The following is a 24,539-nucleotide window of genomic DNA, read 5'->3' as shown; positions in this document are numbered from 1 at the left end:
GGAGGAGTTCAGGGACCAGGTGTGATCCTCAGAAATGTGGACACCAAGGAATTTGAAGCTTTATACATGCTCCACTACAGCTCCGTTGATGTAGATGGGGATGTGAGTGTGGCTCCTAGCATGCCTGAAATCCACAATGATCTCCTTGGTCCTTGATCTTCTGGGTGTTAAGGGTCAGGTCGTTGTCAGCACACCACACGGCCAGGTGCTGGACCTCGTCCCTGTAGGCCTCATATTTCCCCTTACTCCAATTAACTGCTTTCCTAACCTGTCTGTTCCTAACCCTCTCCAATGCTATGCTAAGAATTGTGTCATTCGGGATTGCCACATTGATTAACATTGCTTTCTTCTGTTCCTTGTCCACTATTACTATGTCCGGTTGGTTTGCCAGTACCTCCTTTTCAGTCTGTATTTGGAAGTCCCAGAGGATCTTAGCTCTGTCATTCTCCTCTGCCTTCTTGGGTGATGAAAGGGTATGAATAAAAATGAACTTTCAGACAGAAACCAATGGGTTGAGAAAAACTGTTGTGCCTCAGAGTGGAACAATTGAAACAATTCCTAAGTGGTCAGGACTAAGAGCAATTTTTCCTTAAAAACATTAACAGCATGTATATGTGCAGATAATAATGTCAACCATTCTGTACGGCAAGATTAAAAAGTGATCATTTTATTTATTTCCGTTCCTCATTTGTTATTTTAAAGTTAAAAAACACACCTGCCTCACATTTAGATTTTTATAAAAAAAATTCTTGTACTAGGTTCACTCCCTAATAGAATAAAACTGCTCTCCTTCAAGGTCCTGCTCTCTCCCCTTGAAAGATACAGACTTCTTACAGATGAGTAATTCTTCAAAGAAGCTGACAGATGTCAGCACTGTAGTTTCTAAATTGTAGCTTATACATTTGTATGGTATCATTACATTGACATACACCATTCTTGGATAGTCTACTGACCATATCTTGAAATGTGCAATCAGTCATTTTCTAACCCTGACTCAGCCTTTTAATTTGTAGCCAAGTTCACTTCACACTTAATGCAGTCAGCACAACACATGCACATAGTCAAACTACAAGCTATCATCACAATACAAAAGTGTTAAAACCCATCCACAAATTCCATTTCAGGATATGATTCCATATTAGGTTTCACGTTTCATACGTTTTCTTCTGTGTGCAACAAATTTCAGTGACGAAGTACACCCAGTGCCTTAGGACTTATGTTCCACTTGGTATTGCAGCCATGGAGTCAAAATATTTTCTGAGCTCTCTCTTCAACATATAATTGCATCTATAAACGAAACAAAAGGCACATGAATCATGTGTCTGCACTGCTGTGAATATAAACAGTACCATGTAAAAAGCAGACTAAAGCAGTCAGGAATCATGTAATTTTCTTAAAATGAAAACCATGATGCAGCATTCACAATGAATCACTCTTAATTCTACAACTTCACATATTTAGCCAATGGGTTCAGATAGTTATAAAACCAAATAGATTATCCCAACTATGGAATTTTCTACTAATGGTATATATATTCTGCAACAGGTTTGGATAATTTTTCATTAAGCTTTGAAGAACTTAGTCCTTTAAATGCACAGAAACTACTATCAAATCAACCACAAGATATTTTGTGCCAAAATGTGTTACCTTTAAGATATCTGAAGTCATGGTTTTCAGCGGAATTAGCCTAGGTTCTCGCATATTCACTTCTTGTTCATCTGCATGAATCCATGGGAAATCCTGATTGGAATTAAACAGATCAGTAAGGCAGGAAGTGACAAAGACAACACTCTTATTTTCCGTTTGCTGCAAAATGGCTATCTTCTACTTGCCAGAAGGCGGCCAGCCACCTTGAATTGCTCCAGTCTGAAGGCAGCATATGGCATATTTGCCTTCATTAGCCAAGGCACTAAGTATAATAGTTGGAAACACCAAATTCCCATTGTACAAAACTTTGGTTCGGCCACACTTGGAGTGCTGTGTGCGGTTCTGGTTGCCAGGTTATAAGTACGTGATTAAGCCGGAAAGGATGCAGACAAGACTCACAAGGATGCTGCCTGGATTGGTGGGTTTGACTTACAAGGAGAGATCAGATAGGCTGGGTCTGTCTACTCTGAAATGAAGGAATCCTGGAGACATGCAAGAAGTTCATAAAATTATGAGTGATATAGATCGGGTAGATAATCAATGTTGGTTTCCCATGGAAGAGGTGTTTAAAACTAAAGGGCATAGGTACAAGGTGAAAAGAAGGCTTAAGGTGGATCTGAGCAGTAAATCTATCATATAAAGTGTAACTAGTATCTGCAATGAGCTGGTAGAGGAGGCAGGGTCAGTAACACTATTTAAGAGGAATTTGGACAGATACTTCAATGAGCCAGGTACAGAGTATATGCAGGAAAGTGGAATTAGTAGATATGGGCATGATGTTCAGCATATCCCTGTGACTGTTCCTCTCATTAACACATATACCACTTTGGATACAGTTGGGTGGGGGGGGAGGGATGACCTAGCAGAGGAAAGCCACAGCAGTCAGGTCCTGGCAATGAGTACGGCTCTGTGTTTCAGAAGGGAAGAGGGGAGAAGAGGTGAGCTGTACTGAGAGGGGTTTCAATGGTTAGGGGAAAAAGAAAGCAGGTTCTGTGGACAAGAACAAGATTCCCATTGGGTACATTACCTCCCAAGTGCCAGAGTCAGAGATATCTCAGATTGAGTCGACTGCATTGTTAAGTGGAAGAGGGAGTAGCCAGAGGCTGTATTGTGTGCAGTTTTGGTCTCCAAATTTGAGGAAGGACATTCTAGCTATTAAGGGAGAGCAGCGTAGGTTCACGAGGTTAATTCCCAGGATGGCGGGACTGTCATATGTTGAAAGATTGGAGCGAATGGGGTTGTATACACTAGAATTTAGAAGGATGAGAGGGGATCTGATTGAAACATATAAGATTATTAAGGGATTGGACACACTAGAGGCAGGAAACGTTCCCGATGTTGGGGGAGTCCAGAACCAGAGGCCACAGTTTAAGAATAAGGGGTAGACAATTTAGAACGGAGTTGAGGAAAAACTTTTTCACACAGAGGGTTGTGATTCTGTGGAATGCTCTGCCTCAGAAGACAGTGGAGGCCAATTCTCTGGATCCTTTCAAAAAAAAGAGTTAGATAGAGCTCTTAAAGATAGCGGAGTGAAGGGATATGGGGAGAAGGCAGGAAAAGGGTACCAATTGTGGGTGATCAGCCATGATCACAGTGAATGGTGGTGCTGGCTCGAAGGACTGAATGGCCTACTCCTGCACCTATTGTCTGTGGTCCACATTGGTACCAATGCAATGGGTAGAAAGGTGAGGAGGTCCTGCAAAGTGAGTTCAAGGACCTAGGTGCTACGGACAGGACCTCCAGGGTTGTGTTCTCAGGATTACTCACTGATATGTGGGAAGCCAAAAGTAGGAACATAATATAGTTTAGCACATGGCTGAGGAGATGGTACAGGAGGGATGGCTTCAGATTTTAGGATCATTGGGCTCTCTCCTAGGGAAGCTGGGACCTGTACAGATGGGACGGTTTGCACCTGAATTGGAGGGGGATTAATATCCTAGTGAGAATGGTTTGCTAGTGCTGCAGAGGAAGGTTTAAACTAGAGTTGCAAGGATGTGGGAACCAGATTAACAGAGCAGTTAGTGGAGCTGTTGTAGGGAACTATGTTGTTAAGTCCATCTACAAAATCAGGAACCAAAATGTTGAGCATAGTGGGACTAATATTCTGAATTATGTATACTTCATGCAAGAAGTATTGTAGGAAGGCAGGATGAGCTTTGGGCACAGATCAGCATGTGGAATTATGACATTGTAGCCATTAGTGAGACTTGGTTACAGGAGGGGCAGTTCTGATAGCTTAATGTTCCGGAGTTCCATTGTTTTAGACATGATGGAGGGGTGGTATTAGTAGTCAGAGCAAGTGTCAAGGCAGTGCTCAGGCAGAACAAACTGAAAAGCTTGTCTATTGAGGCTATATGGATGGAACTACGGAATATGAAAGGGATGACCACATTAACGGGCTTCTATTATAAACCACCCTAGAATTAGTGGGATTTAGGAGAAAATTTGTAGAGAGACTGCAGATTGTTGCAACAAACACACGGTTGTGGAGGGTGATTTTAACTTTCCACATATTGACTGGGACTCTCATATTATAAAAGGGCTAGATGGGATAGAGCTTGTCAAATGTATTCAAGAAAGTTTCCTTAATCAATACATAGAAGTCCCAACTAGAGAGTGTGAGAAACTGTATCTCCTATTAGGGAATGAGACAGGGTAGCTGACGGAGATTTGTGAATGGGAACACCTTGCATCGAGTGATCATGCCATTACTTTCAAAATAATTATAGAGAAGGATAGGTCTGGTCCTCAGGTTGATATTCTAAATTGGAGAAAGGCCAATTTTGATGGTATCAGAAAGGAACTGGCAAGAGTAGATTGAGACACATTGTTTTCTGCCAAAAGTGTGCTTCGTAAGTGGGAGGCCATCAAAGGTGAAATTTTGACAGTACAGAGTTTGTATGTTCCTGTCAGAATAAACTGCAACGATAAAAGGTTTAATGAACCTTGGTTTTTGAGAGATATTAAGGAGTTGCATAGCAGGTACAGGCAGGAAGAAACAAATGAGGTACTTGAGAAGTATAAGAGAACACTTAGCAAGGAAAGCAGGAGGGCAAAAAGGCGGCATGAGGTTGCTCTAGCAGACAAGGTGAAGAAGAATCCCAAGATATATTAAGAGCAAAAGGATAGCACTGGACAAAATTGGTTCTCTTGAAGATCAGAGTACTCATCCATGCATGGAACTGAGAGAGACGGGGAGCTCTTAATTGGATATTTTGCATCTTTATTTACTCAGGAGATGGACACGCAGTCTATTGTCAGCATGGACGTCATGAACTCTACACAGATTAGAGAATATGCTGTTTTGAGGGAAATTAGGGTAGATAAATCTCCTAAATCCTGACAAGCTGTTCCCTCTGACTTTTTGGGAGGCCAGAACAGAAATTCCAGAGTCCCTAGCAGATTTTTAAAACGTCCTTAGCAACAGGTGGAGTGCCAGCAGAGTGGAGGATAGCTAATGTTGTTCCATTATTTAAGAAAGTCTCTAAGAATAAGTTAGAAATTATAAATCAGTGAGCCTAACATCAGTAGTGGGCAAGTTATCGGAAGGTATTCTAAGGGACTGGATATATTAGTATTTGGATAGACAGGGACTGATTAGGGATGGTCAACATGGTTTTGTGCACGGTAGGCCATGTCTAACCAATCTTATAGAGTTTTTCGAGGAGGTTATCAGGAAAATTGATGAAGGCAAGGCAGTGGATGTTGTCTACATGGACTTCAGCAGGGCACTTGACAACTAAATGGAAGGTTGGTCAAGAAGGTTCACTCGGCATTCAAGATGAGGTAGTAAATTGGACTAGACAGTGACTTCATGGAGGAAGCCAGTGGTAGTAAATGGTTGCCTCTCTGACTGGAGGCTTGCGGCTAATGGTGTGCCACAGGGAGCAGTGCTGGGTCCATTGATGATTGTCATCTATTTATCATTGATCTGGATGATAATGTGATTAACTGGATCAGAAAATCTGCAGATGGCACCAAGACCAAGGTGTAGTGATCAGTGAGGAAGGCTATCAAAGCTTGCAGCAGGACCTGGAGCAGCTGGAAAAATGGGCTGAAAAATGGCAGATGAAATTTAATGCGGACAACTGTGAGGTGTTACACTTTGGGAGGACAAACCAGGGTAGGACTTAAACTCTGAGTGTTAGAGCACTGAGAAGTGCAGTAGAACAGAGGGATCTGGGAATACAGAACCATAATTCCTTGATTTGTATTCCCAGATCAAGGAATCACATCAAGATAGGGTTGTAAAAAGAGCTTAAGGCACAATGGCCTTCATAAATCAGAGTATTGAGTACAGGAGTTAGGATGTTATGTTGAAGTTGTACATATAAGACGTTGGTAAGGCCTAATTTGGAGTACTGAGTGCAGTTCTAGTCACCTACGTGCAAGAAAAATATCAATAAGATTGCAAGAGTGCAGAAAACGTTTGCAAGGATGTTGCCAGGATCTTTGAACCTGAATTATAGGGCTTAGGACTTTATTCCCTAGAGTGTAGGAGAATGAGGGAAGATTTGATAGAGGTAAACAAAATTAAGAGGGGTACAGCAAGGGTGAATGTAAGCAGGCTTTTTCCACTGAGATTGGGTGAGACTGGAACAATAGGTCATGAGTTAAGGGTCACAAGTGACATTGTTGATTTCTGACTTTGGCCAAGACAGAAGTGATTTGAGATGCTAAGGAGGTTGAGGGCGTTAGAGATAACCATTTGTTGGCGCATCTCCAATCACTAGATATGGTTGCAATACCTGCACGTATATAAAATCAGACATGATCAACATTTTCAGTTACTAAAATTGTTTGTTGTTGTTGTTGTTGTTGTTGTTGTTGAGTATTTTCTATTCTTTCTACCAGAATGAAGTTTTAGGTGGGAACAAGAGCTGTATTTTTTTTTAAAAAGAGGAGAGAGCAATCACTAAGAGAAGAAAATGGACATAGATAGTCTAAGCAGAGAGAGCAAAGTCTGAATTCTAAGTACTCAGTGACATTTGGAAAATCTCTCCCCCATTGAGTATATATGCAAGAGTAACTGCATACAAGTATCAACAAATGTCATGCTAAGCACACAAACCATTGTAAAGTCTACCTAAAAAGATTGTTCACCTTTATCACCTGAATCTTCTCCATGTTCCGAGTGGCAACATCTCTTGTATGAACCAGCACAGTAAAGGTACAGCCTAGAAATAAACAGCACTATTCAGATCCAGCAGACACAGGAAGCACTACAACACAGCTCTTGAAACTCTCATACTCCCCCGTTAGCATGACTTATTAATCCTGGCATTGAGTCAGACGCCCTGGAACATACCAGGCTCAATTGCTGGCCCGTTAAATCTCTCAAACTTCTGGAACAGCAGCAAAAGTTACGAATAAAAAATCAAAATCAATAATCCAAAAAGCAGCACTGGTGCTCTCTCCTGCTCAATCATTTGCTTTTTTAAAAAAAACCTCTCAACTAAAAATATTTTAAAATCTGTCTTGATTGCACTCAACTGAACAACCGTTTTCCACTGATATAAACTGCCAAGATTTACAACCCCCTGAGTGAAGACTTCCTCTTCTCAGAACTAAATAGTGAACCTTTATCCTGAAGCTATGATTCTTAGTTCTTGGCACTCCAAAGGATCTGAGAGAGATTGTCAGTTACGTGCCAAAAAAACCCAGCTTTTTGCCACGTACCTGCCAATCCCACTCAGATCCTTTGTGTTACAATGAGATCATCTCTATAATTCAGGACTCCAATGGATAAAAGTTACTCTATCAATCCTTAAATGACAATCTTCACGTCCCAGAGATCAACTCAGTGAATCCAAATGTATCATTTCCAGGTATAATTTTCTACAGAAACGAAAATGCAGATAGTACTCCAAATGAAGTCTCAAAGTAGCCATTGCAGAAAGACATCCCCATACGTAGACAAACACCTCTCAAAAGTGAACTTGCTGTTGCCTTCCCAACTACTTGATGGGCCTAGGTGTTTCACACACCAAACCCACTGCTCCATCAAACCAACTGAACACTAACATTTAAACTAGTATCTTATTACTCAGGATGTATTCCTGGGAACAAATGTGCTAACTGAATAGGTGAAATGGGATTATTACTGTATGTTCTCATACGCTGAACTCCACGTTCACTGGCTGAGTGAATGCAAACACCACGGCTGCATTCAGCAAGCTGGTAAGTTTCAATGACTTCTTCTGTATTCCCCCTCCTCCAGTATTTCAGTAATTTTCTCCCCAGACCAACAGCATTAAAACAGATCAGCGCTCAATGGGCCACTGGATTTCTGGTCTGCCTGTCAAATGATGAACATCATAATTTGCAACACCACCGTCTCCTGTTCACTTAACCCATCCTTAAAGCTGTATCTGCTTCACAGTTTACTTTCCCATACAGATTTAAACTAATACATTATTCTTTCATCTACATCATAAAATGTATTGTAAATAACCAAAATCCCAGAGTACATTCTTGCAGAACCCTGACAGACTGTTTACATCTTGAAAATCACCCATTTATTCCTCCTCTACATCATCCCTTACCAGTCCTCTATTGCTCCAAAACTAGTTTGCCCTTATTTTGTGTTAACAACTTCCACATTGCACTGAATTCAACCATACACCAGTCATACTCTTCCCCAAGCTTACAAGGATTCACTACTCCCAGAATGGTCTGGCAAAGAGAAGGTAAGCCAATACCCGAGGCCTTGCCCTCAAACTCCAGCGGATTTTGACAGCAGGTAGATGGCAGAGCCTCAGCTCCTCTCAAAGACTGTAAAGCTCTGTAGGAGTTTCAATACATCTGATGTTCAGAGACTATTAAAATACCATAATTACAAAAAGTTTTAAATTTTAAAAGTAATTAAAATACATTCCAGACATAATAAATAAAAACATTTAAACAAAGTAAAATAAGAAAATAAAATTTTAAATATTCTTCCTCCCTCACTTTCAGGTTGGAAATCCTGATCTCTGACTTTATACCAGTTTTGCTGGCACATAATTGCAGAGATGGGTTTCCCAAATCCTCATCAGTTCTAATGAACAGTCCTAAATCTGAAACATTACCTCTTCCTCTTTCCTAGCCTGCTGAATTTTTCCAGCGTTTTGTTTTCATTTCAGATTTCCAGCAGTTGCAGTTTTTTTTTAAAGTTTTCCCATCATGTCTGCATTCCACCACTGAGCTCCATTCAGAGTCCAGTAACAGAAGCAAGAAATGGATTCACTGGTACAAGTCATATGAAGAGCATTTGATGGCTCTGGGTTTGTACTCACTGGAATTCAGAAGAATTTGGGGGGGTGGGGTGGGGGAAGAGATCCCATTGAAACGTATCGAATAGTGAAAGGCCTTGACAGAGTGGATGTGGAGAGAATATTTCCTACGGTAGCAGAGTCGAAGACCAGAGGACATGGCCCTCAGAATAGAGGGGCGTCCGTTTAGAACGGAAATGAGGAGAAATTTCTTTAAGCAGAGAGTGGCGAATCTGTGGAATTCATTACCACGGGTGGCTGTGGAGGCCAAGTCATTGGGTATATTTGAGGCACAGGTTGATAGATTCTTGATTAGTCAGGGCATGAAGAGAAACGGAGAGAAGGCAGGAGATTGGGGCTGAGAGGGAAATAGACCAGCCATTATGAAATACTGGAGCAGATTAAATGGGCCAAATGGCCTAACTCTGCTCTTATATCTTGAGTCTAAGTCACTTAGCCCATCCGAGAAATGAGGTCAAAGATGCACTTATCCATGAGCAAAACAATTAGCCACAGCCATGGCCCATTAAATACAAGGAAATCAAATACTGTTATCTAGACACAACGGTCTCAAATTAGATTTGTTAAATAGATACTCTTAACAAAAGCATGTCATCCCTGTCTACAAATTTCCAATTATCTGTAACCAATTTCCTAATTTCAGTATTTTCACAGCAAGTGCTATCGGGCTAACAGGTCTATCGTTTATCATTTTGTTATTTCTTGACCATTAGCAGGCCTCTAGGTGCCGTAGTCAGAAGGAACTTCAGGGAATCTATATCAAGAAAATAACTAGCCAAACAGTTTAGCTAACACACACATATCTCTTGGTTTCAATTCTAATTACAGATTCTGGAAAGTAATGGAAGCCCAGGAAACCAAACCCAAGAAAATTAAATGCCTTCAGGAGAGAAAGGGAAAAAATAAATTCCCTATTAGAGAAGAAATGATCTCACTCCCAACATTAGACTCAATCCAGTCAGATTCTCTGTCATCTTAACTTGCTATAACAGTGAATGTACAACAAAAGCACTACAATAAAATGTCTACCTGGAGGGTTAGTATCCAGAATTGCATCACAGACACTGATCTTCAGAATTGAAGCTCGAAGGAGCTGCTCAACACGGGACAGCAATGAGTCAGAGCTACAAAACAGAAAAAAGATCAAGTCATGGAAAAATCCAATTGTGCAACGTAAGTGTCCTTCAAATTCTGTATTTTCCCTTTTAACCACTTCCTCTAATGGCACAGGCTTTAGATTCTTGATTTATCAGGGCATGAATGGATATAGGGAGAAAGTAGCGGATGGGGGCTGTGAGGGAAATTGATCAACCGTAATGTAGAACAGACTTGATGGGCCAAATGGACTAATTCTTCTCCTATACCTTCTCCTAAATCTCTTAGCCCATCCTAGAAATGTGGTCATGTGCTTATCCATGAGCAAAACAATCAGCCACAACCAGTAACACATGGCCCATTAAAGGCAATGAAAAATGAAATACTGAGTTATCTAGCCACACAGGAGTTATGCTCAGCCTGGTATGGAAACACCAAAGCCTATGAATGGAAGGGCCTACAGAAGTGGTGGATACAGCCCAGTTCATCACAGGAAAAGCCCTCCCCACCACTGAACACATCTACAAGGAGCACTGCCACAAGAAAGCACCATCCATTATCACAGATCCCCATCATCCAGGACATGCTCTCTTCTTGCTGCTGCCAAAAGGAAGGAGTTTCAAGAGCCTCGAGTCCCACAACACCAGGTCAGGAACAGTTACTGCCCTTCAACCATCAGGCTCCTGAACCAGAATAGTTAACTCCAATCACCTCAGCACTAATTCCACAACCTATGGACTCATTTTCAAGGACTGTGCAAATCATGTTCTAAAAAATATGTATCACTTATTTATTTTTATTATTTGCTTTTCTTTTTGTATTTGCAGTCTGTTGTTTTTTTACACATTGGTTGTTTGCCCATCTTTCTTCGCAGATTGTCTTCAATGATTCTATTGTTTCTTTGAAGGTAATGTGAATGCCCAAAAGAAAATGGATCTCAGATTAATACATAGCAACATGAACAAACCTTGATAATAAATTTGCTTTGAACTTTGAGCATTTTGTCGCTTCTCAGTTGTGAAACTTGATTGCATTTTCAAGCCTTTTATATATATATATATATATATATCCATTCAAGGAATTCTAACAGCACTGTTAATAACTGCATTTATTATTCTTCCCTAAGTAAGTCCCCTGAACCAAGGACTTGCATAGACTCATGAGTTAAGAAACTTATATTGAGTGTACTGGAAGAGTTTACCAGTTATCTCTCACCCTCCACTCCTTTTCTGAGATCATGCCCTCTGGCTTCAGTCTCTTCCATGACAGGAAACATCCCCAGACTATATTCCACCAGTTTTCCTTAATACCTGCTGCATTCGTGTGCCAGCTTTCGGTACTTCATGCTGCGGATTTGGGCAACTTTTTTTCTCTCTTAGAAATCTTTTGCTCTTCCTTCCAGAACCAATGTTCACATTTTCCCACATTATGTTCCATTTGCCAACCTTTTTTCCTTACTCTCCCAGCCTACCTATAAACTTCATACGTTTGCCACCTTCAATAACTCCCCCATCTCTACTTGCTAGCTCCTAGCTGTTACCTAATCCTTTATCCATGCCAATATTACCTCCAACACCATGGGTTCTCAAGTTGTGACATAAATATTTCACCAAGCATCTTGTCAAATGTCCTCTGGACTTCCAGGTACATGTATTGCTTCCCCTCTAACTTTGGTTGAGACTTCTTCTAAAGAACTTTAATATGTCAGACACAATAGCTCCTTCATGAAGCAATGCTGTCCTTGCTTCATCTGGTTGATTTTCCAAACGTGCTATTACATCTTAGTAATCAATCAGCCATGATTCTACTGAATGGTGGAGTACATCCAAGGAGCTGAATGGCCTTTTCTTATTCATAGAGACACAAGAGACTATCGATGCTGGAATCTGGAGCAATAAACAGTCTGCTGGAGGAATGCAGCCAGCTGAGCAGCATCTGGTGGTTGGCAGAGGTGTGGGGTGGGGGGAATAAACTGACAATGTTTTGGGGCAAACATCTGTGTCAGTACTTGTTCTTACTTCTATTGGTCATTTGCACCAATTCAGTTTCCAGTTACTTCTATTTCTCACTTCAGAAATTCAGATCCATTTTATTCAATGGTTATTTAAGCTACAAAATAAGGAAAGTCAGACAATAAACCCACAGTAGTTGATAGTCAGTCCCACAGTTCACTAGTGCACTTGTTCCCAATGCAACAACTCACAGGTGCAATTTTGCCCGCATACTAATGGAAAAAAAGAGTTTTCCTCAGACAGAATACATGAAAGGTTCATGTGGTTGCAGCTGTATAAAGCAATCACAAGAGTTTATAGACTGACAAAATAATAAGAAGGAACATGGAGAAATTTCTGCACAGAAGGTAGCCAAGACCTGTGGAAAAGTGGAAGTCAGGTCCCTTAGCCACTCTGGATGTATTCATAGAGGATGAGTTTACAAGGTTATGAGGGGTGTGCGGAGGAAAGCAAGGGCGAGGGACCAACTAAGCAGCCGTTTCGAAGAGCTGGCAGAAGCAGTGTTCAAAATCGCCACCTGTTGCACTGCAGACTTCTGTGACTGTCAGTCCACCGTCAGAGCGCACTAGCAGAAACTAGTGCGCTAAAGTACATCAGCCCTCGGCACAACAGCTCACTAGTTTACAAACCTCAAGTAGCATGAAGAAACAGCACACCATTCCATTTCTTCCACACAATACACCTTCTGACCCAAATTAAGCTACTTTAGACATGTTGCCCAAGAATCACAAGATATTCTTACGGGAAACTATTATTTTACATTGAAGTAAAGGTACCTTAGAAATCAAATTTTGCCAGGGAAAAATCTAGAACAATTCTAACATAGACATAGAAATAAATCCATTGCACCACTCTTCACAGATCTTGTAATACAAGCAGCAGTACCAGAAGACTTTCGAAACATCGCCAATCAAAATATATTCTGGTTTCACCACTGAGAAATTGCACCAATTCACTCTCATTTAATTGTTTTATCTTTTTCTTGATTGGGTTGTGCAGAAAGCATGTTAAGGTTACGATGTGTAGAAATCTAATTATGTTCTAACCAAATAATTACACAGGATATTCTATTTGTAATGTAGACAGATTCAGAATATGGGGAGAATTGTCTTCATTAAGTGTAACGAGCTTCAGATTAAGATTAATAGTTTAGTCACATGCAGTAGTAGTACAGGAATACAGAATACTGAAAATGTTTCACCTGACAGACAGCAGAGGAGGTTGAGATATCTCAAAGACAAAGCGCTCCACAGGATGATGCTCTTTATCCAGGATCACCACCACCACCCGATCCACCTCATTCTAAAGACAGAACAAAATGGAGCAGGTCACAACACATAAAATGCTTATCTCAACCAAGCAATCATCCAAATAACACACATAAAAGTTGCTGGTGAATGCAGCAGGCCAGGCAGCATCTCTAGGAAGAGGTGCAGTCGACGTTTCAGGCCGAGACCCTTCGTCAGGACCAGCAACTTTTATGTGTGTTGCTTGAATTTCCAGCATCTGCAGAATTCCTGTTGTTTGCGTTTAAAATCATCCAAATATTTAAAACAAAAATCAAAAAATATTGGGGAGAGGAGTGATAAGTTCTTTCAAATTACAGTTTCTGCAAATACACTGGTGTACTGTTAACAGAATAGGTAACAGAAAAAAAAAACGACTTGCATTGACCTTTTACATAATTGTTCTGAGCTAGCCAAGTTACACCAATTACTTATCCCTAAGTAAAATGTCAAGTGGTGAATCTCCTAGAAATTTTGCTCTCCGTACAAAGTTATTTCCAAATGGCAGTAGGAAAAAAACTCTTAGGACTTGAATGAGAAAGGAGCATTGGATGTCCAAATTTCAGACGATGTGCTTGGAGATAGCTGGCGTTCCAAAACATTAGTTTTTCTTCGGGGGGAAGAGGCACACTGTCATGAAAGGGGATTCGTTAGTTAGGGGAGTGGACAGGAGATTCTGTGGGTGAGAACGAGATTCGCGAATGGTATGTTGCCTTCTGGGTGCCAGGGTCTGGGATATCTCAGATCAAGTCCTCAGCATTCTTAAGTGGGAGGGTGAACAACCAGAAGTCGTGGTCCATATAGGTACTAGTGACATGGGTAGTACCAGTGACAAGGTTCTGCATAGGGAATTCTGGGAGTTAGGTGCTAAGTTAAAGGGCAGGACCTCCAGGATTGTGATTTCAGGATTGCTACCCGTGCCACGTGCTAGTGAGGCCAGAACTAGGAAGATTATACAGTTTAATATGTGGCAAAGGAGTTGGTGTAGGAGGGAGGGCATAAAAGGTTTTGGAATGTTGGGCTCTCTTCCAGGGAAGGTGGGACCTGTACAGAAAGAACAGTTTGCACCTGAACCGGAGGGGGACTAATATCTTAGCAGGAAGGTTTGTTAATGCTGCGTTGTGGGGTTTAAACTAGAGCTGCAGTGGAATGGGAACCAGAGTGTCAGAACAGTTAGTGGAGAGGTTGTGGAGGCAGATGTTGATAAAACCTCAGACAAAGTTAGGATTCAAAAGGTTAAACATGGTGCGACTAGTGTCCTGAGCTGCATATATTTCAATACAAGTAGTATCATAGAAAAAGTGGATAATGGTGCTGAAGATGAGGTAGCTGGTTTACAAACAGAGGCAATGTGTAGTGAGGAGAGGCTGTTGATAGGGCGAAATTGCAGTCAACAGGATGAGTTGCCACGTAAACGGCAGACAAAATCAAAAAGAATGAATACAGGAAAGAACGTGTTATATATGAATGCTCGCAGTATATGTAATAAGGCAGATGAACTTGCAGCACAGTTGCAGATTGGCAGGTATAATGTTGTAGATATCAATGAATCATGGCTGAAAGAACATTGTAGCTGGGAGCTTAATATCCAAGAATACACGTTGTATTGAAAGGACAGGCAGGAAGACAGAGGGTATGGCATTGCCCTGTTGGTAAAAAGTGAAATCATTAGAAAGAGGTGACATAGGGTTGGAAGGTGTTGAATCATAGTGGATAGAGCTAAGGAACTGCAAGGGTAAAAAGACCCTGATGGGAGTTGTATACAGACTCCCAAACAGTAGTAAGGATGTGGCCTATAAATTACAATGGGAGATAGAAAATGCACAGCAAAAGGGCAATGTTACAATAGTCATGGGGGATTTCAATATGCAGGTAGATTGGGAAAATTAGGTTGGTGCTGGATTCCAGGAGGGTGAACTTCTAGAGTGCCTACAATATGGCTTTTTAGAGCAGCTCATGGTTGAGCCCACTAGGGGATCAGCTATTCTGGATAGGGTGATGTACAATGAACCAGAATTGATTAGAGAGCTTAAGGTAAAAGAACACTTAGGGGTAAGTGATCATATAATCGAATTCACCCTGAAATCTGAGAATGAGAAGCTAAAGTCAGATGTGTCAGTATTACAATGGAGTAAAGGGAATTACAGAGGCATGAGAGAGGAGTTGGTCAGAACTGATTGGAAAAGAACACTGGCAGGGATGATGACAGAGCAGCAATGGCAGGAATTTCTGAAAGCAACTCAGAAGGCACAGTATATACTGTATACATCCCAAAGAGGAAGAAGTATTCTAAAGGAAAGATGTCACAACCATGGCTAACAACAGAAGTCAAAGCCAATATAAAAGCCAAAGAGAGCTCATATAATAGAGCTAAAAATAGTGGGAGGGTTGGGAAACATTTAAAAATCAACAGAAGGCAACTAAAAATGTCATTAAGAACGTAAAAGTAAAAGTAACCTAGCCAACGCTATTAAAGAGGAAACCAAAAGTTTCTTCAGATACATGAAGTATAAAAGAGAGGCAAGAGTAAATATCCGACCACTGGGAATCAGCGCTGGAGTGGTAGTAATAGAGGACAAGAAAATGGCAAACAAACTGAATAAATATTTTGCATCAGTCTTCACTGTGCAAGACACTAGTAGTATGGTGGAAGTTCCAGGTGTCAGGGGTCATGAAGTGTGTGAAGTTACCGTAACTAGTCAGAAGGTTCTTGGGAAACTGAAAGGTCTGAAGGTAGATAGGTCACCTGGACCAGAAGGGCTTTATCAAGGTGCCACACGGAAGGCTGATTAACAATCTCCAAGCCCATGATATTACAGGAAATATTCTAGCATGGGTAAAACATTGGCCGATTGGCAAGAGGCAAAGAGTGGGAATAAAGGGAGCCTTTTCTGGTTGGCTACTGGTGACTAGTGGTGTTCCGCAGGGTCTATATTGGGATCAATTCTTTTTATGTTATATGTCATTGATTTGGATGATGGGATTGATGGCTTTGTTGCAAAGTTTGCAGACGATATGAAGGTAGGTGGAGGGGCAGGTAGTTTTGAGGAAGTAGAGAGGCTACAGAAGAACTTAGACATATTAGGAGATGGGCAAAGAAATGGCAGATGGAATATGGTGTCAGGACATGTAGAAGAAATGAGAGGATGGAGAGAAAATACAAAAAACTGAGGCACAAAGGTATTTGGGAGTTCTTCTGTAGGATTCCCTAAAGGTTAATTTTCAGGTTGAGTCCGGGGTGGGATGTTAGCATTCATTTTCCCTGCTTCAAATTCCCTGTATGTGTCCACATACTTGGCGATAATAAAGGACTCTGATTCTGATTTCAAGAGGACTGGAATATAAAAGCAAGGATGTAATGTTGAGACTTTATAAAGCACTGGTGAGGCGTCACTTGGAGTATTATATGCAGTTTTGGGCCCCTCATCTGAGAAAGGATGTACTGAAAAAGGGTTCAAAAGAGGCTCAGAAAAAGATTCCAGGATCGAATAGCTTGACATATGAAGAGCGTTTGATGGCTTTGGGCCAGTATTCACGAGAATTCAGAAGAATGAGGAGTGTCCTCAGCAAAACCTATCAAATGATGAAAGGCCTTGTTAGAGTGAATGTGGAGGGGATGTTTCCTATGGTGGGAGAGTCTAAGACCAGAGCACACAGCCTCAAAATAGAGGGAAGTCCTTTTAGAGCGGAGATGAGTAAGAATTTCTTTAGCCAGAGAGTGGTGAATCTGCGGAATTCTTTGCCATAGGCAGTTGTGGAGGCCGAGTCTCTGTGTATTTTTGAGGCAGAGGTTGATAAATTCTTGATTGTTCAGGGCATGAAGGGATATGGGGAGAAGGCTGGAGACTGGGGCTGAGAGGAAAACTGGATCAGCCATGATGAAATGGCAGAACAGACTCGATGGGCCAAATGCCCTAATTCTGCTCCTATATCTTATGGTCTTTTTCTGGTTTAGGTAAAATCAATTAGATTTGCCATAGTGCATAATACGCAGACAGGCCACCTAGAGCAGAGATCATACTGGGTCAAGGACTAGGCAAAGAACCTGGTCAGGTGATAGATCTCCTGGTGGGTGAGCATTTCAGAGACAGTAAATGGTTGGTTGGATGAATGGATAGATGGATTTTTAAAAAAGTTAGCACAACATTGTGGGCCAGAGGACCTTTACTGTGCTGTACTATTCTATATGTGAAGTTATTAGTGCTCACAGATCAAAATCAGGCAGATGAAATGTAATAGAAGAACCCTTCACTAAGTGGGCTACAGTTATCCATCACGTTACAATGTTGTTGCAACAACATCCTTCCAAATGATTATTTTCTATTTCTTGTGTAAGTGAGGAGACTGAGCCACTCAGTAAATAAAGAACACCTAGTCTCCACTCATTTAGTCACAGTGTTAGTTTCTGTAGAATCTTAAATACACTGAGACAAAAATAACAGGCCTCTGAGAGTCACGTTAGTAGTAATAATGTAAAGTAGAAAGTAACTGGTAGTGCTTATACAAGCAGTTCCACATTCTGACAAATGCAAACAAGTAGTATTTTTCTCACCTTCTCAATCAAAGGCTTGATACAGTGCAGAGTATCCTGAATGTATTGGTTAAGCTCTGGGTGACACGACATCTACAATAAGCACAGCATTCAAAGGGTAAATAAAGCTTCATTCAGCTTTATTGCCATTACTAGTCTTCAAAAGCACAAAACCCCAAAAGAGTAGCTCACACAAAACTTAAACTCTAGAGTTAGAATTTTTTGTTTTAATATTTGCTATTTTTATTAAGCAGGATTTGGTGTAACTGGCAAAGACAACATATATTATCTTTTTCCCAACTGGCTTTACATGTTGGGAGCCACTTTCTTGAATTGCCACTGTGATTCTCCTGAATTTACCCCCACTGTCATGTTTTGGGAAAGAATTCCAGGATTTATATCCGGAGGTTAAATAAAACAGAAGCACTAAGATTCCAAGTCAGGTTGGTGTATGATTCGAAGAGGGATCTGAAAGCAGTGATGCTCCCACACATTTGCAGCTTTATAAAGCATAGTAATTGTGTTCAGTTTCCAAAGTAGCCTAAACTTCAAATCTCTACCTCAGAACAATATGCACTTCGCAAACACGAGGATATCCACTTCGCAATGTTTCTGCTTACTCACCTGTACAGGTACATTGTACTTCTTCCTCTTCTGAAAGATACCAATTGGATACACCTCCCTGACGTACAAAATCAAATGAATAGCCACTTCCAGAAATTCACAGAGTACGTCTGCAACCACTGGAGAAAGAAAAGATCCGCAGTTCACTGGGTGTAAGATTGTGCCAGTGCAGTTTATAGTGTGCAGCCTGGAAAGCCAGGCAATGGAAACAGGAACATACAAAATTTAGAATACATCCTACTAAAGGATTTAACCACCTGGGGCTGGGAGCGATTTCTGCTCCTTATCACAATCTGAAAATTCATGCATTGTCATCAGGATCAATGACTGTCCAACAATCTCCCCAGCAAACTACCTGTTTGCAGGGATAGAATTAAATACAAACAAATGATCAGAAAAAAAATGTTTATCATCTAAGATTCACGCAAAGCGGTACGAGTTGCTTTGGTTAAAATATTTTAAACTGCACCTTGTCCAAAATTGAGATCTTGTCGTGTGAGAGTGGCCATCTTCACAAATACCTAGAGAATATTACAATTGGTCAGAACAGCATGATTTAATAAAACCAGTAGAATCAGAATCAGGTTTATTATCATGAAATTTGTTAACCTAGCAGCAGCAGTTCAATGCAATACATAATATAGAAAGAAAATAAACAAATAAATAAAAAGTAAATAAATAATTATGTGTCCCATTTCTAACAGAAGTATAGTTTGGACTATGTAAGACGAACTTTATTTATCATATACATTTACACGGATCAGAAAGTTGCTGTGGTGTGTTGGTGTTACAAAAAAATTCAACAATTCTACAAAATAAAGAATTATATGAAATAAAGTCTGAAGTAGATATGGAACAAAATGTGCATGTATTTACACTGTAGAAAATCCTCAAGGCACTTTAAAGGAGCAGTTATGAATATTTATAGAAAGGAAAAAGAGAGAAAACTAATTGCAAATTACATCATATTCGCTTCTGGAATATTGGCAAACATTTTCATTCAAGAGACATCGGAAGAAGCTATTTGAATTCCATTCCTGATGGTGTGATCATAGAGTGTCCGGTGGTGTCAATGCGGTTAGGATCAGTGATGTGCAGCTTCAGTAACAAAGGAATTATCTCCTGATGTGTTTAGGCGTGGTGGAGGGAGATCGCAGTCAGGTCACTGAACTGGATAAGGAGTGAGCTCGCTCTTCACCTTCCCCCTCTCATTCCGAGCACCAAGTGTCCGCTCACAGTCGACAGCCCCAGTGTTGACTCCATCCGCAGCCCTGCAGCTCCCAGCTCCCCTTCACCCCCCGGTCCCGCCTGTCAGTGGCCTAGGCCGCGACCTGAGGGAGCACCCGAGCACGACCGGGCTAGGCCGCGAGCCGCCAACCCCGCCGAGCACGACCGCCCCGAGCCCCCCTCCCACACCGAGACGACGACGACCATCAACCGCCCTCTCTCCAAACCGACCTTCGGCTAGCGGCCCTGCGGCCACTTCGGTTGACACCGTGCGTCGTGACGTCACCAGCTTGCGTGCCCCTCCGATCAGATGGCCCCGTCCCTGAGCCTCCGTCACAGAGAGGCGGCCAACCAGAGCTCAGCCACAAGTTCGGAGCCCTTTGAAGCAGGCACCGTGTCAAGCCCGACACCGGTAAAAAGGAGACGAATATGACAGAAAACGAGCAAGGTCCCTAAATAGATGGTGAAAATTAATTTTGCATTAAAAATTCAGAGAAGGTAAATGCGGGTCTTTACAGCTGAGGTTAGGTTGATAAATAAATGGAAGTGGAGATACGCTACAAATACTTATGTCTTTATTTGTAGCTAAAGACAGAGAAGGCATCCAACAGTTTGATCTCGGTTTATCTTCAGTGTCTTGTGATTAATTATGATAAGGTTGCAATATAATTTAGAGTAGAAGGGCGAAAGATAAGTTTAGTAACAATGTAAAGCTCCTAGGGGACTTGATGAAGTAAATGGGATAGTTCTGCTAATTTGCAAGTCAAAAATCAATGGTTCGAGATAAAGGCTTTAAGTGACAGAGGTGTGGTTTATGAAGCCTTTGCCTCACTGGAACAGAAACCCAGGTTCACACATTCCGAGTTTGCACATTCTCCCTGTGACAGCGTGGGTTTGCTCCGGGTTCTCTGGTTTCCTCCCATAAACATCGGTAAATTGGTATATAAACCACTGTGGATTGTCCCTAGTGTGTAAGTGAGCGGCAGGATCCTGGGAAAGTTGATGAGAACGTGGGGAGAATATAAAAGGAATTACCATATGATTAACAAATGATTCGTGCAAATGTGTGGCTGCTGACCCGCTGGCCGAAGGGCCTGCTATTCTGCTGCATCTTTCTTTGACTTTATTGAATTGAAAAGGAGTCTTTGAAATTACATGAGAGGAATATGGATCAGTTATAAAAATGCATGAATAGGTCCTACAGGAATAAAAGGTTTTAGAATGGTAATGGGACGATTGGGTGAGGTAGAATATCATCCATAACCTTGCTGAATGGTGGAGTAGTCTCAAAGGATTGTAAGCACATGTCAGATCCATTTTCAACTTTGTAATTTCGAGGAGGGAATACTTAAAAAATGATCCAGGCAGGTGATAATGTAAAACATTGCAATTGTACGCCCTGCTTTCGTCACCTCCTCAAGGCAACTTCATTGAATCTGGGAATTTCTGTGTATATGCTATTTGGGCATTGCGTCTCTCAAATGGGTTGCTTAGCCATTCGACAGACGCCTTTCCTTCAGCTTCCCTCTATCCCCGTCTCTTCTCTTCAATTCAGTATTTCTGCGATAAACGGTTCATTATCTTCTTGACAGTTAAGGTCGTCTAACTTTTCCCTGAACAACCTACCTCTTGAGGTGAAGCAGCTATTTCTCCAGTAACTGTGTAAAGAAACTTCACCTATTCACAAAGTCAAGCAACATGAAAACGGGCCCTTTCAGACCTTAGTGTTTGTCTTAGCTGTCAAGTATCTATCTACACTAACACGTGCAAAGTGCTGGAGAAACCCAGCAGGTCAGGCAGCGTCGATGGAGATGTTTCCGCCGAGACCCGTCTTCAGGACTGGAATGGAAGTGGGAAGACGTCAAAATAAAAAGGCGAGGGGAAGGGGAAGGAGGAGAGTTAGAAGGTGGCAGGTGAAGCCGGGTGGGAAGGAGAAATAAAGGATCGGCGGGCGAAGAATGAATCTGATAGAAGAGGAGAGTGGACCATAGGAGAAAGGGAAGGAGGAGGGGGCCCAGGCGGAGGTGTTAGGCCAGTGAGAACAGGTAAGAGGCCACAGTGGGAAATAGAAGAGGAGGGGTGGGGAAGGATTTTTTAACTGGAAGGAGAAACCCATATATTAACACCATAGGTTGGAGGCGACCCAGTTGGAATATAAGGTGTTGGTCCTCCACCCTGAGTTGGGCCTCATCTTTGCGGGAGAGGAGACCGTGGATCGATATGTCGGAACGGGAGTGGGAATCGGAATTAAAAATGTTCGGCCACTGGGAAGTTCCGCTTCAGGCGGATGGAACGGAGGCACTCAAGGAAGCGGTCCCTGCAGTGTCTGGAGTAATCTCATTTCCCAGCATTCTGCGATGAGGCATTTTTAATCCTAATTTAGTTACTTCGCAAATATTATGAGGATACATGCCTCCCCCGCCCTTCAAATATCCCAAATGAAGTTTCACTTCATTGGCTGTTGAAATTGAGCACTGTGTGTGTGGGGTGCAAAATTTTTACTGCAGTGGCAATACACATTTGGAATGCAGGAGTGAAAAAGTGACAGTAGGAAATTCAGTTGGAACCTTCAAAAAAGAACTGAATAAATGTTTAAGAAGGAAAAACACTGAGCAGCTGGGAAAGAGGCAGTGACGGAACTCCCTGATTGGACAGTTCTATTGAAGACCTCGGTACCCCGCCATTCCACCATTCAAAGATTTGCAGAATGGAGAGCCAAGCCAACCACTAAATAATAAACACGAGGAAATCTGCAGATGCCGGAAACCCAAAGCAACGCACACAAAAAGCCGGAGGAACTCAGCAGGCCAGGTAGCATCTATGGGAAAGAGTACAGTCGACGTTTCGGGCCGAGACACTACTGCGGGACTAAATAATAAATCACGCTTCCCTCTGTTTTTGTGATCTTTTAAAACAATGGAAGAAGTTGATAAATTAACCGTCTATGTTTCGGAGGGAGACTAAAAGAAGCCGTTCATAAAAGGTTCAGATCGGTAAAGGCCTCCTCCCCCGCAGTACGATTTTAGATGAATTTCAGAATCTTAACTGAGGAGCACCATTGAGAGCGTCCCGACACCCGGCACCTCCATCTGATACGGGAGCAGCAGAACACTGGACCGGAATTCCCTACAAAGGACCGTGAGAACGGCTGAGAGAACCATGCGGGCGGGGGGGGGGGGTGGTGTCTCCGTACCAGCTATCGGGGGCATTTATCAGGAGCGTTGCGTACGCAGGGCCCTTGGTACTATCAAGGATCCCACCCATCCATCCAGCATCCTCCCTGACATTCTACCATCAGGCCGGAGGCTCGGTTGCGTAAAGACAACAACGATCAGGATGAAAACAGTTTCTTCCCTCAGGCCACTAGGCTTCTGAACTCCCGGCCGCAACGCATTCGAAATGCCTCGGATACTTTGTACTGTACGCTACAATCTTAACTTACGCACTTCTTGCCAATCAATGCGTAATTCATTTGATGTTTTAATTCTTGCGTTCCTAAGTTATCGTGTGTTATGTGTACCACCGTGCTTCACACCCTGGTCCGGAGAAACCTGTTTGGGGGTGTACATGCACCTGTATACCGTTAAAGGACAATGAACCTGACTTGAGAAAGTTGAGGAAACAGGCATAACGGGATGGAGGAATATGCTGACACGGGAAATTGAAAAGCGGTGGACTAGGTCCTGTATAAACCCTGATTTCCAGTGCAGATAGGGTGAACCGAATGGTTTGTATTTGTGCAGATTAATTCAACATGATAACTTTTAGTTAGAGAAACAATCAAAATCACTACCGTTTAACTTCCCCCTCCCCATTGCCATTTAAGTATCCCAACCCTTAACCAGGTTTAAGGAAAGGTGTTGTCCATACAGTTGCTTCTGTGCTGCATTTTTAAAATTCTCTCCTCACAATTTACTACAGATAATAAAATAAAGGGGCACACACAATGCTAGGAGAACTCAGCAGGTCAGGCAGCATCTATGGAGAGGAATAAACAGCCGACTTTTCAGGACTAGAAAGGCAGGGGAAGAAGCCGGCATGTCCGCCATCTGACAGCTTTGATGTTACACAACTTCCTGGCCGTCTATTATGAGTTAACGGTATCTACGATCCACACGGCAACTTCCCCTTCTGATTACATCAATTTGAATGAAAACGGTTTTTTAAATTTGCAATCGCATTTAACTGCTAAGCCTGAACATTAGGATTGTGTTCCCGTCTTCCGGACTGTCCAGCATCGTACTTTAACAGTCAGGGACTATGCCTAGTTCCACTATAGATAGACCCATCTCTCCCGGTCAGGCCCATTCCAATAAATTGTTTCTGGGCTTTATCGGAACTAATGAAATACAGATCGAGAGTACAATTTGTGTGATGGCGCATACTTATTATCGCCTCTCTCCTGACTGAAACCAATATGCCATTAATCCTCGCGGTTTTTGCGCTTACTGCTTAACCTTTTATTTTTTTTGAATTGAGTAACTATCCTCTCACATCTCTTTGTTCATCTGTCCTCAATCGTCCTTTTATTAGACTCCCATGACAGCACAGTACTCACTGTGAGCTACGTGAAACTCTTATCCGCTACCGTTCGTCCACTCTCATCTAACAGCCTATTTATAGCGCGAAGCCCTTCCAACTCTTGTTTTCCGAGGCATTTCTTGGGTTTATTTGCATATTTCCAAAATATTTCAGACATTCCGTTCTTGCACCCGTTACCTGGGCGACCACACTTGTCACAGTCGCCAAACTAATAACGCTTCTACATATCCAACGTTTCCCATCCATGCTCTCTTCAATTGCGTTGCCTCTCCTGCTGACCAGCCCCATCGACCATCTCCAT

The 24,539-nt window shown here is 41.9% G+C and overlaps 1 protein-coding gene across 3 annotated transcripts; it reads right to left on the bottom strand.

Moving 5' to 3' along the window:
• Positions 1 to 649: 649 nt before the first annotated feature.
• On the bottom strand, positions 650 to 24,537 carry mad2l2 (mitotic arrest deficient 2 like 2). Of its 3 annotated transcripts, none has more exons than XM_063033045.1 (9): positions 24,416 to 24,537; positions 18,939 to 18,990; positions 18,470 to 18,588; positions 17,867 to 17,938; positions 13,230 to 13,330; positions 9,951 to 10,045; positions 6,751 to 6,824; positions 1,648 to 1,740; positions 650 to 1,287 (listed from the first exon to the last, which is right to left on the bottom strand). In XM_063033045.1, the coding sequence occupies exons 1-9, from the start codon at positions 24,524 to 24,526 to the stop codon at positions 1,246 to 1,248; spliced, it is 759 nt and encodes a 252-aa protein (XP_062889115.1). In that variant the 5' UTR covers positions 24,527 to 24,537; the 3' UTR covers positions 650 to 1,245. The 3 variants fall into 3 exon arrangements, with proteins under 3 accessions (XP_062889115.1, XP_062889116.1, XP_062889118.1); XM_063033046.1 differs by lacking the exon at positions 24,416 to 24,537 and adding an exon at positions 19,928 to 20,027; XM_063033048.1 differs by lacking the exon at positions 24,416 to 24,537 and adding an exon at positions 19,432 to 19,842.
• Positions 24,538 to 24,539: the final 2 nt, after the last annotated feature.

This window comes from Mobula hypostoma, chromosome 25, assembly GCF_963921235.1.
Source record: "Mobula hypostoma chromosome 25, sMobHyp1.1, whole genome shotgun sequence".
Classification (NCBI taxonomy): Eukaryota; Metazoa; Chordata; class Chondrichthyes; order Myliobatiformes; family Myliobatidae; genus Mobula; species Mobula hypostoma.
Note: the sequence above shows the minus strand (reverse complement) of the source record. Positions and strands in the feature narration are given on the sequence as shown.

Excerpts from the sequence above, each read along its gene's own strand:
- mad2l2 (XM_063033045.1), bottom strand. The coding sequence starts at position 24,526 with ATGGGGCTGGTCAGCAGGAGAGGCAACGCAATTGAAGAGAGCATGGAT. Across the intron at positions 18,589-18,938 it reads AGATCTCAATTTTGGACAAG|TGGTTGCAGACGTACTCTGT; the intron begins GTGCAGTTTAAA and ends TTCTTTCTCCAG. Across the intron at positions 13,331-17,866 it reads TCAAGCCTTTGATTGAGAAG|AATGAGGTGGATCGGGTGGT; the intron begins GTGAGAAAAATA and ends TTCTGTCTTTAG.